Source organism: Typha latifolia, chromosome 6 (genome assembly GCF_019914945.1).
Source record: "Typha latifolia isolate L0001 chromosome 6, TyphaL0001v2, whole genome shotgun sequence".
Lineage (NCBI taxonomy): Eukaryota > Viridiplantae > Streptophyta > Magnoliopsida > Poales > Typhaceae > Typha > Typha latifolia.
In genome coordinates, this window is record NC_133091.1 from 13,020,977 (window position 1) to 13,036,541 (window position 15,565).

Sequence of the window (15,565 nt, forward strand, 5' to 3'; positions counted from 1 at the left end):
TTTTCTTGTGTTGATCTCACTAAGTTTGTATCTCACAAACCTCCTTATAAAGAACTTTAACCAATTACACTACTTTTTCTATCTCTAAGACAAATGATTCAATAATAACTATAAAATTTTCTTTCATAATTTAAGAATTTAAAGTACTCGATCACTTTTCTGCATTATAAGGATAAACTAGTCATTTTTTTCTCTTAACTATCTATTTTCTTATAAAAAAATAAAAATACTAATAAATAGGTAGAAGTTGTCACTCCTATTATTAAGGAAACAATTATAAGGATAAGGAATAAAAAAATACTTAAATTCTAATTTACTTATCAATTAATCTAATCACATAGTAAAATGTCTAATATACTCTTTAATTTACCAACAGATGAGAATTATTTTAATAACTAATTAGTTAGCATCGACTCATTGTTCATAAATTTATACACAGTGAATTAGTTAGAGAGAGAATGCACTAAAAAAAAATCCTATCGATTTCTGATTGGTAGATGGATATAATAACATGGAGGGACCCCTGTCACTACTAGAGTCAACCCCACACGGATTGGTCCACCTCTCCTTTAATTTATCTACTTTAATTTTTTGCAATAAAATCTCGTGGATCCTGGGGACCATGGCAAATAAACCGAGGCAATATAAGAGTCACAAAAGAGTGTCGGTTCTGTTCATTGATATGATTTGGATTCGATTATGTTAGATTTAGATTAATTTAAAGCAGTTTGGTTTTCTGATCCTTTTTGCCATGTTATAATACTGTTTGGTGACTGTTTACTTAAAAAAATGGTGGATTTGGCCAAAGCACTCTGCTGCTAACAAGGGTGATGGATTCCTTTGGTTCTCAAAGTATCAATTGGCCTTCATCAATGGCAGATCCATCCTCAACATCTTCGCCCTAGCTCATAAGTTTAGCATTTCTGCGTGGCAAGCCGTGCGTTCTTATTACGTTACATTTTTGACATATTAGTTGTTAAAAATATAAATTATATTATTTTCTTACGGCATAAGTTTTTAGAATAGTAATATTAAAACTAAAATCTCCGAGTTTAAATCATGTTAGATTTATCTATCATTTAAAAATATAAAATCTAACCCTCATTTAAATCGAGTATATTTCTTAGGCTGGTCTAGTATTTTACCTATAGCATATTATAAAAATAAAGACGAGGGACTAATATGAAAACAAACTGAACATAATTAACGACCGTTTTCTTATCTTCCCATGGATTGTATTTAAGCTCCCATTACGTAGGCTTGTATATATAGTCATCGGCGCTATTAAAAGAGATCAACGTTAATATTATACTAGATATCATGAATCGATCCGCTCCCCTATTTAGCTACCAACTGCAAGCTTCCAACTTCACATATATATATATATAGCGAGAGAGAGAGAGAGAGAGAGAGAGCTATAATAAAGTTCATTGTCAGGGAACCAGGTGCATGAATTGAAGCTGACCAAAAGTCAAACGAATCAGCAAATATACCTCTCTGATTACTCCAATCAATTTGCGTGCATCGATCACGGAAATTGATTGGATAAAATAAAAACTAATTAAATGTACTCCGTATAAATTTACCATGTAATCATGTTTTTTTTTGGTCTCACGTAGTCCATCTTACTCATTGGCAGTACTAAGAAGTATACTACGAATGATAAAAGGAAGAGAATCTTAAAAGCAGCTCAAGGCTAGCTTATGGCCAAGAATAACCATAAGCATTTCCTCTCAAATGCTAATTTTTCTCACCACCAAACCCCACATCCTTATCTCTCCCCAATTTAATATTCCAACACCCCTCAGTCACTTATATAACTCTCTCTCCTCCCTCCCCTATGCATCTCCATCTCCATCTCCATCTCCATCTCCATCACAATGCCACCTCTAACCAACAAAAGCAAGCTCTTGCTCTTCTCTCCATTGCTCCTCCTTTTACTAGTACTCCTCTCCACTATACCTTTTAGAATAACTCCCGAGAAAGCTCACCAGGTGTTGCTCCACCACCACTCCCACTTCCAGAAAGTGGCTGCTTCCCGGCACTGCGACGGTACTCTATACCCGGAGCTCTGCGTCTCTACCCTCCTCTCCATTCCCAACTTGGCCCAGAAGACACTACCCGAGGTCATATGCTCCGCGGTCCACCGCACCGCCTCCGCCGTACGATCATCGGCTTCCAACTGCTCCTCCTACCTCCGCCACGTGTCCCTCGACGGACGCGAGCGCCTCGCCCTCCTCGACTGCCTCGACCTCTTCGACCAGTCCCTCGACGAGCTCCAGTCCGCCATTGTGGATCTCGGGGGGACCAACTCCTCCTCCTACTCCTACTCCTCCGCCGCGGCCTCGAGATCCGTGGCCCACGTGGCCACAGTGCTCTCCGCCGCCATGACGAACCAGTACACGTGCCTCGATGGCTTCACCACCGCCGCCTCGGCGAACGTGCGGCCGTACATCAAGGGGCGGCTCCACCACGTGGTGCACCTCGTCAGCAACTCGCTCGCCATGGTCAAGCGCCTGCCCCGCCGTTTCCGGGGGAGGGAGGCCCTCGAAGGGTACGGCGGCCTCGCGGGGGGTTTCCCGAGGTGGGTGTCGGGCGGCGACCGCAAACTCCTGCAGTCGGCGGCGAATACCACGAAGGTAGATCTGGTGGTGGCGAAGGACGGGAGCGGTAACTTCACCACGGTCTCGGCGGCGGTGGCGGCTGCGCCGAACAACAGCGACACGAGGTTCATAATATACATAAAAGCCGGGGGTTATTTTGAAAATGTGGAGGTTGGGAAAAGCAAAACGAATTTAATGTTCATTGGGGATGGGATCGGGAAAACGGTGATCAAGGCGAGCAGGAACGTCGTCGATGGCTGGACCACCTTCAGATCGGCTACTCTAGGTCAGTTATTTTTTCGCTTTCATCCCTACAATCTATTTCCTTTGCAAGAAAACCACCTCGCTTTATAATCACCTAATCTTCTCTAAAATATTCGTGATAAGGGTCAAATGTAGGTGCGTTTTACTAGTCTTAACACGAATGGAGAATAGTGCATTGTTGCATTAATAGTTCTAGTGTACGATGGTTTAAATCTTAGTGAAGAATATCTTTCTAAGATCGAGCAATGATGGAGCTCTGTTTCTTCAAGTCCTTTATCTCATCTAATCAATGCTTGTAAAGAGCCGCACCAAGTATAGCTGGAAGCCTGTGGTATATATTGGAGAAAAGTGGAGTGGGTGCAAAATGCAAAATAGCTAGGTAGTACCGTAGTAATTAGTAATATATATACATATATATACTTTCATAACGTGCATGAGGTAATCAGGATGAGAGAGAAGAGTCTCCATCGTGATGCATGTGTTTAGTAGTACTCTGTTAGCTCGTAGTAACGAATAACGCTTATTTAAAGTTTTAAAACCCCCCAAATTGGAGTATAATAATATAATACGTGATTGCTTTTTTTATTTATTCTTGAGCCCGACTCGATCCAGCGATAGCTGTCGATCGTGTGTCTGCAGGAATTTCCTGCGGTTGGGGTACTTGGCCGCCTGTGATAGGCACCAAAATAATTTGTCTTGTTTCGCGTCTTAAGTTATATAATATTTAAGGGAAAAATTACGCTGCACACCCTCTGGTTTTGAATTATTAAGCATAGGGTGGTAAACGTAATTAGAGTTAAGATTACTCTGAGCAGCACGCTCGACCTGTCTCAAATCAGACCGTACGATAAACCTTTGTCCTGGAGGTCACGCGAGTCCTCCTCGCTTTTTGCCTTAGTATGCTGTCGGCCTCGATTACCGTGCTAGCCCCTCATATGTCGTTTTTGCCCTCAATTCGCTAATAATTTTTTTAAAAAAAATAGAATGGATATAATAAAAGATTGCTTGGATTAGGATAAGAGATCGTGATTGATATGTTGGTAGCCGTGTGATCCAATTGATATAGCTAAGGAAAGAAAGCAATAAAATTTGGCATGCATGCTTTTAATGCACACCACCCTCCCAACTACTTCAAGGATAAGGAATTTGATAAACCGTTATAAGTGTGATTTTGAGTCAGTTGGGGTACGCCATTAAGATTAGATGTATTGCTCTTTTGTACATATAAGCTGCAGTGGGAAACAAAAGGAGACACAGGCGATTGGAGAGTTAGCTAGCTCTTCTTGAATGAGTAAATCATGCATAGTGTTTTCATCTGTTTGATGATAGAAAATCTGTGTAGTAGTAGGTAAGTGTTGGATAGTAATAGTGAGCATAGGAACAAATTATGAGGAAGCAAAAGTTAGTGGAGTAGTGCAGGTGTTTCTGTAAAAAGGATCAGTGATGAGTAGTAGGTAGTTGTTGGAGAGTAGCAGGTAGTACTGTAATGAGACTAGAAACAGCCTAGAGATGCACAAGTAGACAGACATTCCCCACTGTATTTGGAATAAGACCAATCATATGAAATACTCATAGACTCACTCTATGAATTTATGAATGCTTAATCTTTTCAAAATTTACTAGTTATTCGCTAAAGAATACCATGCACTCTTATTTTAGAAAAAAAAAGAAGAAGAAGAAGAAGAAGAAGAAAAGTTGAGGGTTTTTATTTTTTGGTTTTGGTCAAAAACAAAGGTTTGATTATAAATTTTGTGCATCTTTGCAGCTGTGGTTGGGAATGGTTTCCTAGCCCGAGACATAACAATCGAGAACTCGGCTGGGGCAAGCAAGCACCAAGCTGTAGCCCTAAGAACCGGTTCAGATCTCTCAGCCTTCTATAGATGCAGTTTTGTGGGGTACCAAGACACACTATACGTGCATTCCCTTCGCCAATTCTACCGAGAATGCGATATTTATGGAACCATCGACTTCGTCTTTGGGGATGCAGCGGTTGTGCTCCAAAACTGCAACTTATACGCCCGTAAACCCGACCCGAACCAGAAGAACGTCTTCACTGCTCAGGGGAGAGAAGACCCTAACCAGAACACCGGCATTGTGATCCAGAAATGCAAAGTTACTGCAGCTGCTGACCTTATTCCAGTGCAGTCGAATTTCTCGACGTTCCTCGGTAGGCCATGGAAGCAATACTCAAGGACGGTTTACATGCAATCTATGCTTGATAGCCTCATAGATCCTAAAGGATGGTTAGAATGGAATGGTAATTTCGCGTTAGATACGCTGTATTATGGGGAGTATATGAACAGAGGACCGGGTTCCAATACCGCGAACCGGGTGACTTGGCCCGGGTATCATGTCATCAATAGCTCCGTCGATGCGAGTAACTTCACGGTGGCGGCGTTCATACAAGGTGATCAGTGGTTGGGAGCAACCTCCTTTCCTTTTACCGCAGGGCTGTAGGTTAAGAGTGGAGTTGATTTGATTCAATAGCGTCTTTGATCAACGGAATAAAGAGTTTTCATTGGAGTAGAGTGTGGAATATTTATTTCGTGAATGAGTGCAAGAATTGCACTCTTAAAAAGATTATTTCCAAGCTCTGGTTCCGAAAAGGAATAGGTGATTGATGTAAAATGAAGTGCTTCGAAGATGGAAATTGTTACAAATGTTTTTCAATACCAAAACAACCACCAGGCTCTCTTGATTTTATTCTCTTTGAACTCATGTACAGAAAGAAACACATGATTAGGGACAAAACATATCTGGAATTGATGAGAGGTAGGCAATCTATCTCTTGATGGAATACCCAACCAATCTCATTACAACATCACTGGAAGCATAAGAAGATCATTATTGAGATCACTGGAGCACCAAGATGGTAAGCAAAGTTCTGGAAAACTCAACAAAGCGTAACATAACGTATACTCTGCTGCACCGCCGGGAACGATACTAGGTATATATACATTTGGTTCTGCAGACTCTGAAATGTCGTTAGAACTTCGCAGTCAGTGTGCATCGTCGACAGCAAGAGGAACTTCCTTCACCTGAGATTGCAAGAAATTAGGAAGGTTAATGAGACATGGTATGACAAAGGAAAGGAATTTTGTTATGTCAGAAGGGGGATTCTCATTAAAATAAATTTTCACAGAAAACATGGCAGTTGATACCCACCAGGTCCCGGAACTTTAGTATGTAGAACATCTCAAGATAACGTCGTGTCTCGCGCCTTTCAAGCTTTGATACATACTTCCAGAAGCCATAAACTCCGGCCAAAGTCATTAACCTTTCAGAATAGATCTTCCATGTATACCTACCAAATGGCAAACAGAAACATAAGTATTCATAAAATAGTGAGGGCTGTAACATGAAAACAAGAAGCAAGCCAGACAGACACTCAAGAACTACATCAAATACTGACCTCTCATAAATTCGAATGAGCCCCCCTTCAGATATCTTATTCCAATGGCTACTGTCTTTCTTGCATTGTTCAAAAAAGTCAACAATGAGAGCAGCAGCCTGATCAGGATGATATGGGTCAATGTGAAAACCTGATACCCCATGCTCAATAATTTCTGCTGGACCTCCATGACAAGTTGCAAATGTCGGGAGACCGCAAGTCATAGCCTCCACAACAGTGAGACCAAAGGCTTCATAAAACGCAGGCTGCAGTGAAGAGAAGAGACGAGTTATGATACAGTAAGTAGGAATGAGAGGAAAATTTTACAATATGTGGTAAGAAAAGGTATCATAGAATTTACAAGAATAAATCAAAGACTATACCTGAACAAAGACACCTCGAGTATCAGCTATGTAGCGATACAGCTCGCCGTTTTGTGCCCTGTTTGTCTGGGAAGAAAGCCAGCGGAACTGGCCAAACAAGTTATATGTCTTTATAAGCTGGTGCATCTTCTCAATTTCTTGAATTTCTTCTCTGTCGCTAGATTTCTTCACATCATTGTAACCAGCAACAACAACAAGGTTTACTAACTCTCTTAGTTTAGCGCATTTACCAAATAACTCAACCAGCCCTGTTATATTTTTCACCCGGTCGAGTCTTGCCATGGAGAAGATAATGGGCTTAGACCGGTCATCCAACATACCACTGTAAAAAGTAACATAACAGATATCGTCAAATATGCATTAGTAGTTTAGTACCAGTATATAGTGGAAACAGCAAGATAATGCAATTACTACTTGCTCCTTTGTCAAAAGCTATTTGTTTAGCCAAAATTGCTCTCCAACCTTGTGTCTGATTCTAAATATTTAGAGGTTCAAAATTGGAAAAAGGTTATCTAGATATATAGAGATTCCAACCTTACAGTGGGCATTTGCAGAATAACAACTGAGTTAACTGGTGCTAAACTTTTATCTATCAGCACAATCAGGTGCAATACCAAAGGTATCTACCCGAAAGAATTGGTAACTATAGCTCATGATGTGTGTTAGTATTAAAAGAATGACTACATAATCTTAAGGTATACAAATTGAAAAATGATAAATATTTACATCCAATACCAATACCAGATAGCTAGTAATTAAATGGTCTTTATAGAGTACTCACATGTGCTCATCAGTTTGCTCCGGATCATAAAGCAGCTTTTCAATTGAACCATGAAGAGAAGTGAGCCTTTTTTCCTTTTCGGAGTGTGGAAAATATATAGACATATCTGCTCCAGGGGATACTATATTGAACTTGGGATCAAAAACATCAATTCCATGAACAACACGGTACAGACCAGGTAGAGTGAAAGCAGTGTGGCTTTCATATTGTCCAACGGTATTCTTGCTGAGAAAAAGAACATAATTACCTTTAGTTCCACTGTAGTTTTGAACACCAAAGAGTCGCAGCAGATATTTAGCTTGTCAAGTTGAGGATTTATAATAAGAAAATTATTCCAACTTATTTTCAAAAATAAAGGGTCAAAGCTTTACCGAAACTGGTGCTAGGTTCTTGTCATTTGGTCCTTAAATATATACAGCTTCCCTGTTGTCAAGACTACATTAATTTTTCCACAATCAAAGGTACATTTCTTCCTCTCTTTTTGCCTTCCTCATAATGTAAATTTTGTAAGTCATGGGATATGAAGCAATGCATTAATTACCACTAGGTGATGTGATGACAACCATACTGTGCGGTGAATGATTAAAAGAAGAATATCAAGTCACCTAATATAGATCTAAAAGTCTAAATGGAGCTAGGAACTAACTAGTTGTTTATCTATAATTAGTCCATGTTTCTCTGGGATCCTGCAAGATTAAGATGGGCTCATTTCTTCTGCAGTAAGTATGGCACAGCAAACTAGTTCATAGATGTGAGTGGACATATAATGACAACTAGAAAAACAGCTAACTTATCGTGCTCAGGTGCAAACACGCATCTCATTAGCCAAACGCAAACCTAACACTCAACTAAAAGAAAACAGAATGATTTTCCATCTATTCCTAATGTGAGCATACAGGATATCTATTAACTTAGAAAACAAGAAAAGTTGCGATTTAATATATGCCAGAAAATTATGCAGCTTCATCAGAATCGAAACTATATAAATGAGAATAATAGCTCTGCCAAAAACAAAAAAAAAAATCATGTAGCAACTTGAATAAATTGGAAAAGGTAATCTACTTGACTGTAAAAGACAGCATGATAACAGGAAAACAAAACGATAAAAATGGCTACTAATACACTAACATAAAACATGGATAACTCAACTGACCCACACCAATTAAAAGAAATAAATTAATTATCCAGCAAAAAAAGCTGCAGCTGATTAAGTAAATCATAAACTAAAATACTCAATATGGCAGCAAGGAAGAACCTTCCAGCAATTTCCTGGTAGGTGCTAGTGATTATAAAATCAGCATTGTTCATAGCAAGTACATCAGCAGTGAACTGGCACGAGAAGTGGTACTTCTCCTCAAACTTCTTCCAGTATATATCAGAATCTGGATATTTTGTTTTCTCTAGAGCATGAGCTATATTGCACTGTACAGAGTTTATAAATCGGATCAGTGAAACTGATACAGAACATATAGTGACGATTCAAGTCCAGAGCATGCCTGTGTAATTCCTAGTTTGTGAGATAGCAAAGATGCAACAAGATTTCCATCGCTGTAGTTTCCAATAATTAGATCTGGAGCGCCTTGTAACTCTGCTGCAATTTCACTTGCTGCATCCTAAAGATAGAATTAAACTCATTAAGTGCCAACATAGTAACCATGTTGATATGCTAAATAGCAATGTCAAAGAGAGTAATACTAAGTGACCTCTCATCATAAATCTAGCTAAACAATATGTCCTGAAATTAAACAAATTTTTCTAGTGCTATCTAAGAGAATTATCAACAGCTGAAACCAACTATATGAAAGAATAAATAGCAGGAGCAGCAGTAAGAAAGAATTATCGCTACTGTAATGCCATGTTCAAAGATTCTAAGGGCAAGCAATCCAGGGACATCTTAGGAATCCAAATTTTTGGCATACCAGGTACAGTTGTAACAATCAACAAGTAAAAAATCGCTTCCTACAGAAATATGAAAAAGCGAAAAAAGAATCACCTCAGTAAATGTCTCAAGGTAAGGCCATACATCAAATCTTGAAATCCATTTCCGAAGAATTCCCTTATCATTTCTGAAAGGCACACGCAAGATGTAGGTATTCTGTGTCCCGGTGATTCTTTCAAGACGTTGATTGCATGTTGTCCCTTTTGCATCAGGTATCAACCTAGTCACCTTCAGAAAAAGTAACTTTAATTAGGAAAGAAATTTGAGACCGGCATAAATTAAATGTAACAGATGAGATGTCCACGGTGGTGAAAAGTGAAAACTCGCTGAGGATTAAGGAAAGCATATCTGGAGTCGGAGTTTGAATAATGTCTAAATGGGCATCTTAGTCAAGAATAAGAAGGTGAGAAAAGAAAGTTGAACTACACTTACTATCAGAATCTTGGGAACAATATCAAGCCCCTGTTTTTGCATCCTCAGAGCCATCTCATTTTCTAGAGCACGAACTTGGTCCAATATATAGACAATCTGTAAATCACATATACAAAGTAAAAGTACTGCCGCTAACTATTAGCATAATTTCCAGACAAGAACTTAGTGATGATCTCCACTTCTCATACCTGCCCTCCAGTGTCTGGCAAACCTAATACATTAGCTTGGCCGAAGTAACCGTGCGGAGACACTATCACAACATTGAACACCATTGGTATCCTTCCTAAGAATTTCTCCAAAGTAGAAGGATCAGGCGCTTGAAGAATGTCCAGAAGGAGATGAATCATATCTAATACATGTTCAGCTGTATCACCCCAACCTTTCTCCAAACCCATCTCTTGGAACCTGTAGATTTATCAAAATCAAGATTACCAACAGGCTCAAAGTGGAAATGATCTCCTCAGACAATTCTCTTCATGAAGCATATGATACATATAGTGCCCTTTGAGGAAAAATCTAAAATATCAGCAACATCAAAAACTTACTTATGCTTAGGACTGGCTTGAAGTATATCTTGATGTGGAAGAACAACGTAGTTTCATGGAATACGTATGTGATAAATTAAGGTTAAAATCATGTTCTGCTACGATGGTCACATTATCAATTGCCAAACTCTATCCAAAAGATATTAACTCCTCTCCTTAGAAGAATGTGACACACTAGAACTAGCAGTCAGCAGAGATGGAACACGGGTTTCTTATCATGATAATAGAGGGTTTCTTTGTGAAAAGATTTAAACCAAGACAGTCTAGAAATCTTACATATATGCAAACTGCGAGAACGGCATCTCAGGTGGAAGCTTAGATAAATGCTCCTCAGCCTTCACCAACACAGATTGAAGCCTGGACAGGCTCTGAATTCTATCATTCAGCATCATCACCTGCGCATCACACAGATCAAAAATTTATTTCCACTGCGTTTCAAACAAACCCAAGAATCCCAGATAAACCGTATTCTAGACTTACGTGGCCCTTGTACTTGTGAGCCCGGAGGAAATCAAGCAGGGGTTCCAAGCAATCCTTGTTCCGAAACATGATAGAAGACAAATGCCTGTTCAAGAACTGCACCCCATTCCCAATTGACGACGACCGATTCGGCCTTGGGAAGGAAGAATTGAATGGCTCGAAATCCAGCTCCAGAACATACTGATCATTAAAGCTGTCAATTTTATCACCACACAACCACTTCCAGTCAAGTTAAAATCACCAAATCTTAAATCTAAAGAAAGTGGGTCCAGTTATATAAATCATTACTGTCCATTGACGAGTTCTTCCTTGAATCGAAGGTACTCGGACACGCTCAATTGCTCGACGCTAAGCTCATAGACGTTAACCCGCACGTATTCCCACACTCCCGGCCTTGGCCGGATTGCTATGGCCACAAATGGAGGAAGAACTATCGCTTCCTAATCCCAAAACCGTAAAATTAAGCATCAAGAACCATTAGAAACAGCAAAAAGATCCCGTCTTTCCTATGAAATCGGTTGTGGGTCGGAACCTGGGCGGATTTGATGACTTCCAAGAAGGGCCCCTCGGATAGTTTCTGGCGTCCGTGGTCTTCCACGCTCTCGAGGCCGTCGAGGAGGTGGTGCGGCTGGAGAATTCCCTTCCCCTGGCCCACGTACCTACAAAAGACGAGAATTCGGTTAGTTGGCACTTCTCGTACTGATGCATAGATTTGGGTTTTGAGGGAGAGAGAGAGAGAGAGAGATAGTGCCTGGAGAGGAGTGAGACGAGTTCGTTGCGATAGGCGCTGAGGGTTTCTTCCACCCTATCTCGCATGCTCGGGATGCGTCCAAGCTTGGGAGCCGCCATGGTTTCTCTTGTGTGTTATTGCGAGTGGTTCAGAAAGAGAGAGAGAGAGAGAAGAGAAGAGGCAGGAGAGTTCGTTAGAGAAGAAAGGAAAAGGAGAGAGCTATGGTTTCTTATAAGGAAGGAAGTGGGTCACTTGAGTGGTATGCGGTATTGGAATTCGGTGCGGTGCCATGGTTTTCAGGAGGCAAAGCTTGGTGCGGCAACCCAACGTCGAAGACCTACCCTACCAAATAATGCACCAAATAATGCCCCCCAAAATAGAGGAAAACAGAGTTTTTGATACAGAATGACTCGGTGAAAACTTTTTATTTTCGAAGAAGACGAATATATTAAAGAGAACAATTTTGTAAATCACATTTAATTTAAAACTAATTACTTACCTCGACAATTTGTAGGTAGTTAGGTCCTACGTGTCCAAAATATGGCAAAATATCTATTATAAATACGTGTCCAAAACATCCAAAAGATCTATCTCTAAAAATTATATTCATGAATAAAAGAGGACCTACGTGTAACAGAGCATCCAAAATATCTTATCTATAGATTTACATCAAATCCCGTGCAACTACTTGGTGGGACTTTCATTTGGTGTCGATACTCCATAGCCTTAGAGAGGCTATAAGATATTAGATTCGTTGCTTCGGTGTGAAGAGGAAGACTATTTTGTGTCAAACGATAAAAGCAAAAGCTTATCCATTTAGTAGGATTGTTAGGGAGAAGGTGACCAGGGGGTTTAAGGCTTATCTCTTCTGTCTCTGATTGTGAAAGAACTGTGAAGACTTCAACAACTTTGATGCAATTTGATCAGAGTGGTCCATCATGCATGTTATAATATTATTAAATAAATATAAAAATGTATGGGCGATGGAACATAGTTTCATAAAGGCACACGGGAGGAAGAGGGTGAGAGGAGGACCTCCTCCATTCCCTTCTAGATGTTGGAGAGGGGAGTCTTGCAAGCCAGTAGCCATTCAGGTTTCCTCATGAAGACCTTTGGGCTCCTCTCGTTTCACAAAAGCCACCAGAACAAGCCAAAGAGGCAGTTTGTGGCCCGTCAGAGCCCCGAGTGCAGTGACATTAACTATTGCATTCAAGAAGAAGATGTTGAAGGAATTCTGGCATCTCATATTTGACGAGGAAAAGGGCTTGAAAACTCCTCCTCCTCCTCCTAACACAATTATGCGAATTCAAACAAACCCATATGAATCTATGAAAGCCAAAGAGTTGAGAAGATGGGTGGTCAAGTGGAAGGCTAGGGGAGCCAAAATCTCATTATTATTTATACCTTATTAAATGGATATTTATTATTCTATCTTTCTATTAGCTATTGTTATGTTGAAAATATTCTATTACTTTTTACTTTTTTAAAAAAAAATATAAATTTAAAATACCCCTCTTTTATTTTAAAATTTGGTTTACTTTTAATTTTTTTTTCTCAATTTTTAAAAACTTATTTGCAGCTATAGTTAAAACTTAACTCATTGATGTGCTAACTCGCCATTAAGAAAACTAATGATGAGATATTTTTAGGCATTACAAGTAATACATAGGGGTAAAACAATAACTATCCATATGGTAGAGTGTTAAAAGGGTAAATAAAAGCAAAATGTTGGAACTTTTGGTAAATTTTCTTTTATTTATTAATCTCGAAGAATTCTTATCCCTCGTTTCAGGCATCCAGAAAGGTCTAGTGCAGCAATTACTTGGCAGCATCTGATTGGCTAAAATTCCAATTTAAATACACGCCACAAGTCATTTATTTACATATGGCGATATCTTAATCGCTAGAGCTATCTTAGGTATATAACGTATAAAATATTATGGTTCTTGCCACGTGTCGCTTTTTAAAAATATTAGTCTGGTTGTTTTCATAGAACTTTAAGGTTTGTAGTTATTAGAATGCATTAAATACCTTATCAGGTGGTTTGGTATGATTCCATATTATATATATATATATACTCCAATAAAGCTCATTATTTGCTTATATACCCCTCCAAATTTTGCATTTGCATGAATACCTTTTAAAACCTACTATGTATTAAATAGATGAAATAATAAGAAAAATATTTGTAAGAAAGGAACAAAAATATTTTTATTCTTTTACTATTAAATAAAATTTAACTGTTAGTTAACTTTTATAAAGTTTTAAGGAGCACCTATACAAAACCAACTTTAGAGAAGGATATACATAATTAAGAAATTTAGAAGGGTATATATGAAAAAAAAATCCTAATTTATGCGAATTTCTAATGCTTTTTTTTTGTCCTTACATGTTATACTAAGAATATATGTATGGAATCTGATCTATATTTATAAGTGAATATAGTAGATCTCCAATTACGAGACAATTAGTCGTCTAAATTCTGCCACCTCAGCTCATAGATTTTTGTATTTAATAATTTTTTTATTGGCCCATGGTATTGCATTTAAGAAGAGTAGTGTCCGCATGTGAGAATCTATCTAGAGATTTGGATAATTCTTAGCATATGCTCTCTTTTTCTACAATTATGTGCATGATGACCACATCACTTTACCATGTAATAGCCTAAGTAAGAAGCCAACCCTTCCTAAATAAATGATAAAAAAATTCATCCCACTGTTAAATTCCACTTAAACACTTCCAACTATCACTGTTTTCTACTAGTTATTCTCTAAAAGTATCCATTCATTCATGGTATTACTAATTTTTGTAGTGTCTAATTAAATCGGTGCCATTAAAATTCGAACCTCGAAACACTCAATATAATATGAGTTATTTTAACTATCTAAGTACTATCTTATTGACGTTGATTAGTTATTTTTATAGTTGATTTTTTTTTTCTAAAAGGTCATGGTATTAGCAAGGATACTAGTGCTCGCAATTTATCTAAGTCAATTAGAGTGAGCGTATCAATGTATCGACTGCATGAATCTAATAATCAAGTTTACGCTTCAAATCAATTGTAAGAGCAATTAAGCACTATCAGAATCCTCGGATGCGCATCGGATCAGATCAGATCAGATCGGCCTTCACCAAACTTCGTAACCTTAATTTATTCTTTATTTTCCTTTGTTTATTCTCTCATGTGGATACAAATCTTTTCCTACGTGTAACTTTGCTATCATTCGATGCCTTGGATAAGGGGAGTTTATATCTAATAAGGTCCCATTGCTTTCACTTTGGGATTTGGCGATAACTAGTTGGATAAGCATCAGAGTATTTCTTTGTAAGCTTTTAATTATTGAAGACACTTGGATTGTTTTGGGTCCAGGAAGTAAGTTCGCTTTTTGAATGCTACAATTCCGTAGGTGCAACGAAACTATCATGATATCGATTCAGATTTCAATTGTTCATAATTTGTTATGGTATTCTTTTTCATAAAAGATCCTATTTTCTAATGAACAAGATTTAAACCTCTTTCAACTATCAGACTTTTATTTATTTATTATCTTTTCCATCCACGAGTAATTTACTTACGTGAAAATCAAGTGAGCAGCTATATAAGAAAAATTTTAGTTTATCGAAATATTATTATCTATCTTTAACTTTCTTAGCTTTTTCGTCTACGACATCGCGGTCGGGGTCGGCATTTTTAATAATTCAGGAGTCTCTATGTCAGAAAGAGTTCAAATTGAGGTATACAAAAGAGAGATAGTTCGGAGGTCTAGGTATAACTATTTTTTAGTATGACCGTAATATACATAAAGCTTAAAGCATATAATTAGAGCCCAATCCAATAACAAGCCCAAATAGAGGACATGAATAGAATAGATAGCTACCAAAAATTAAAATTGAAGTTAAAATTTTAATATTTTTCCGAAAGTACTAACTAATATATATATATATATATATATATAGAGAGAGAGAGAGAGAGAGAGAGAGAGAGAGAGACTCTAGCTTTATCTAGATTATTTCAGT

The 15,565-nt window shown here is 38.3% G+C and overlaps 2 protein-coding genes across 2 annotated transcripts; one reads left to right on the plus strand and one right to left on the minus strand.

The window, feature by feature from the left end:
- Nucleotides 1-1,692: 1,692 nt before the first annotated feature.
- Nucleotides 1,693-5,601, plus strand: LOC140790592 (pectinesterase). The gene is made up of 2 exons (XM_073140728.1): nucleotides 1,693-2,889; nucleotides 4,633-5,601. Exons 1-2 carry the CDS (start codon nucleotides 1,881-1,883, stop codon nucleotides 5,322-5,324), a joined length of 1,701 nt encoding a protein of 566 aa, XP_072996829.1. The 5' UTR covers nucleotides 1,693-1,880; the 3' UTR covers nucleotides 5,325-5,601.
- Nucleotides 5,528-12,183, minus strand: LOC140790591 (sucrose synthase 4). Its single transcript, XM_073140727.1, has 15 exons — nucleotides 11,570-12,183; nucleotides 11,351-11,477; nucleotides 11,107-11,258; nucleotides 10,819-11,011; nucleotides 10,615-10,733; nucleotides 9,982-10,198; nucleotides 9,794-9,889; nucleotides 9,416-9,589; nucleotides 8,919-9,035; nucleotides 8,678-8,844; nucleotides 7,423-7,647; nucleotides 6,642-6,963; nucleotides 6,280-6,524; nucleotides 6,033-6,171; nucleotides 5,528-5,905 (listed from the first exon to the last, which is right to left on the minus strand). The coding sequence occupies exons 1-15, from the start codon at nucleotides 11,665-11,667 to the stop codon at nucleotides 5,867-5,869; spliced, it is 2,430 nt and encodes an 809-aa protein (XP_072996828.1). The 5' UTR covers nucleotides 11,668-12,183; the 3' UTR covers nucleotides 5,528-5,866.
- Between the last annotated feature and the right edge of the window lie 3,382 nt (nucleotides 12,184-15,565).

Excerpts from the sequence above, each read along its gene's own strand:
- LOC140790591 (XM_073140727.1), bottom strand. The coding sequence starts at position 11,667 with ATGGCGGCTCCCAAGCTTGGACGCATCCCGAGCATGCGAGATAGGGTG. Across the intron at positions 11,012-11,106 it reads GAAGAACTCGTCAATGGACA|CTTTAATGATCAGTATGTTC; the intron begins GTAATGATTTAT and ends TAAAATTGACAG. Across the intron at positions 6,172-6,279 it reads CTCATTCGAATTTATGAGAG|GTATACATGGAAGATCTATT; the intron begins GTCAGTATTTGA and ends GCCATTTGGTAG.
- LOC140790592 (XM_073140728.1), top strand. The coding sequence starts at position 1,881 with ATGCCACCTCTAACCAACAAAAGCAAGCTCTTGCTCTTCTCTCCATTG. Across the intron at positions 2,890-4,632 it reads CTTCAGATCGGCTACTCTAG|CTGTGGTTGGGAATGGTTTC; the intron begins GTCAGTTATTTT and ends GCATCTTTGCAG.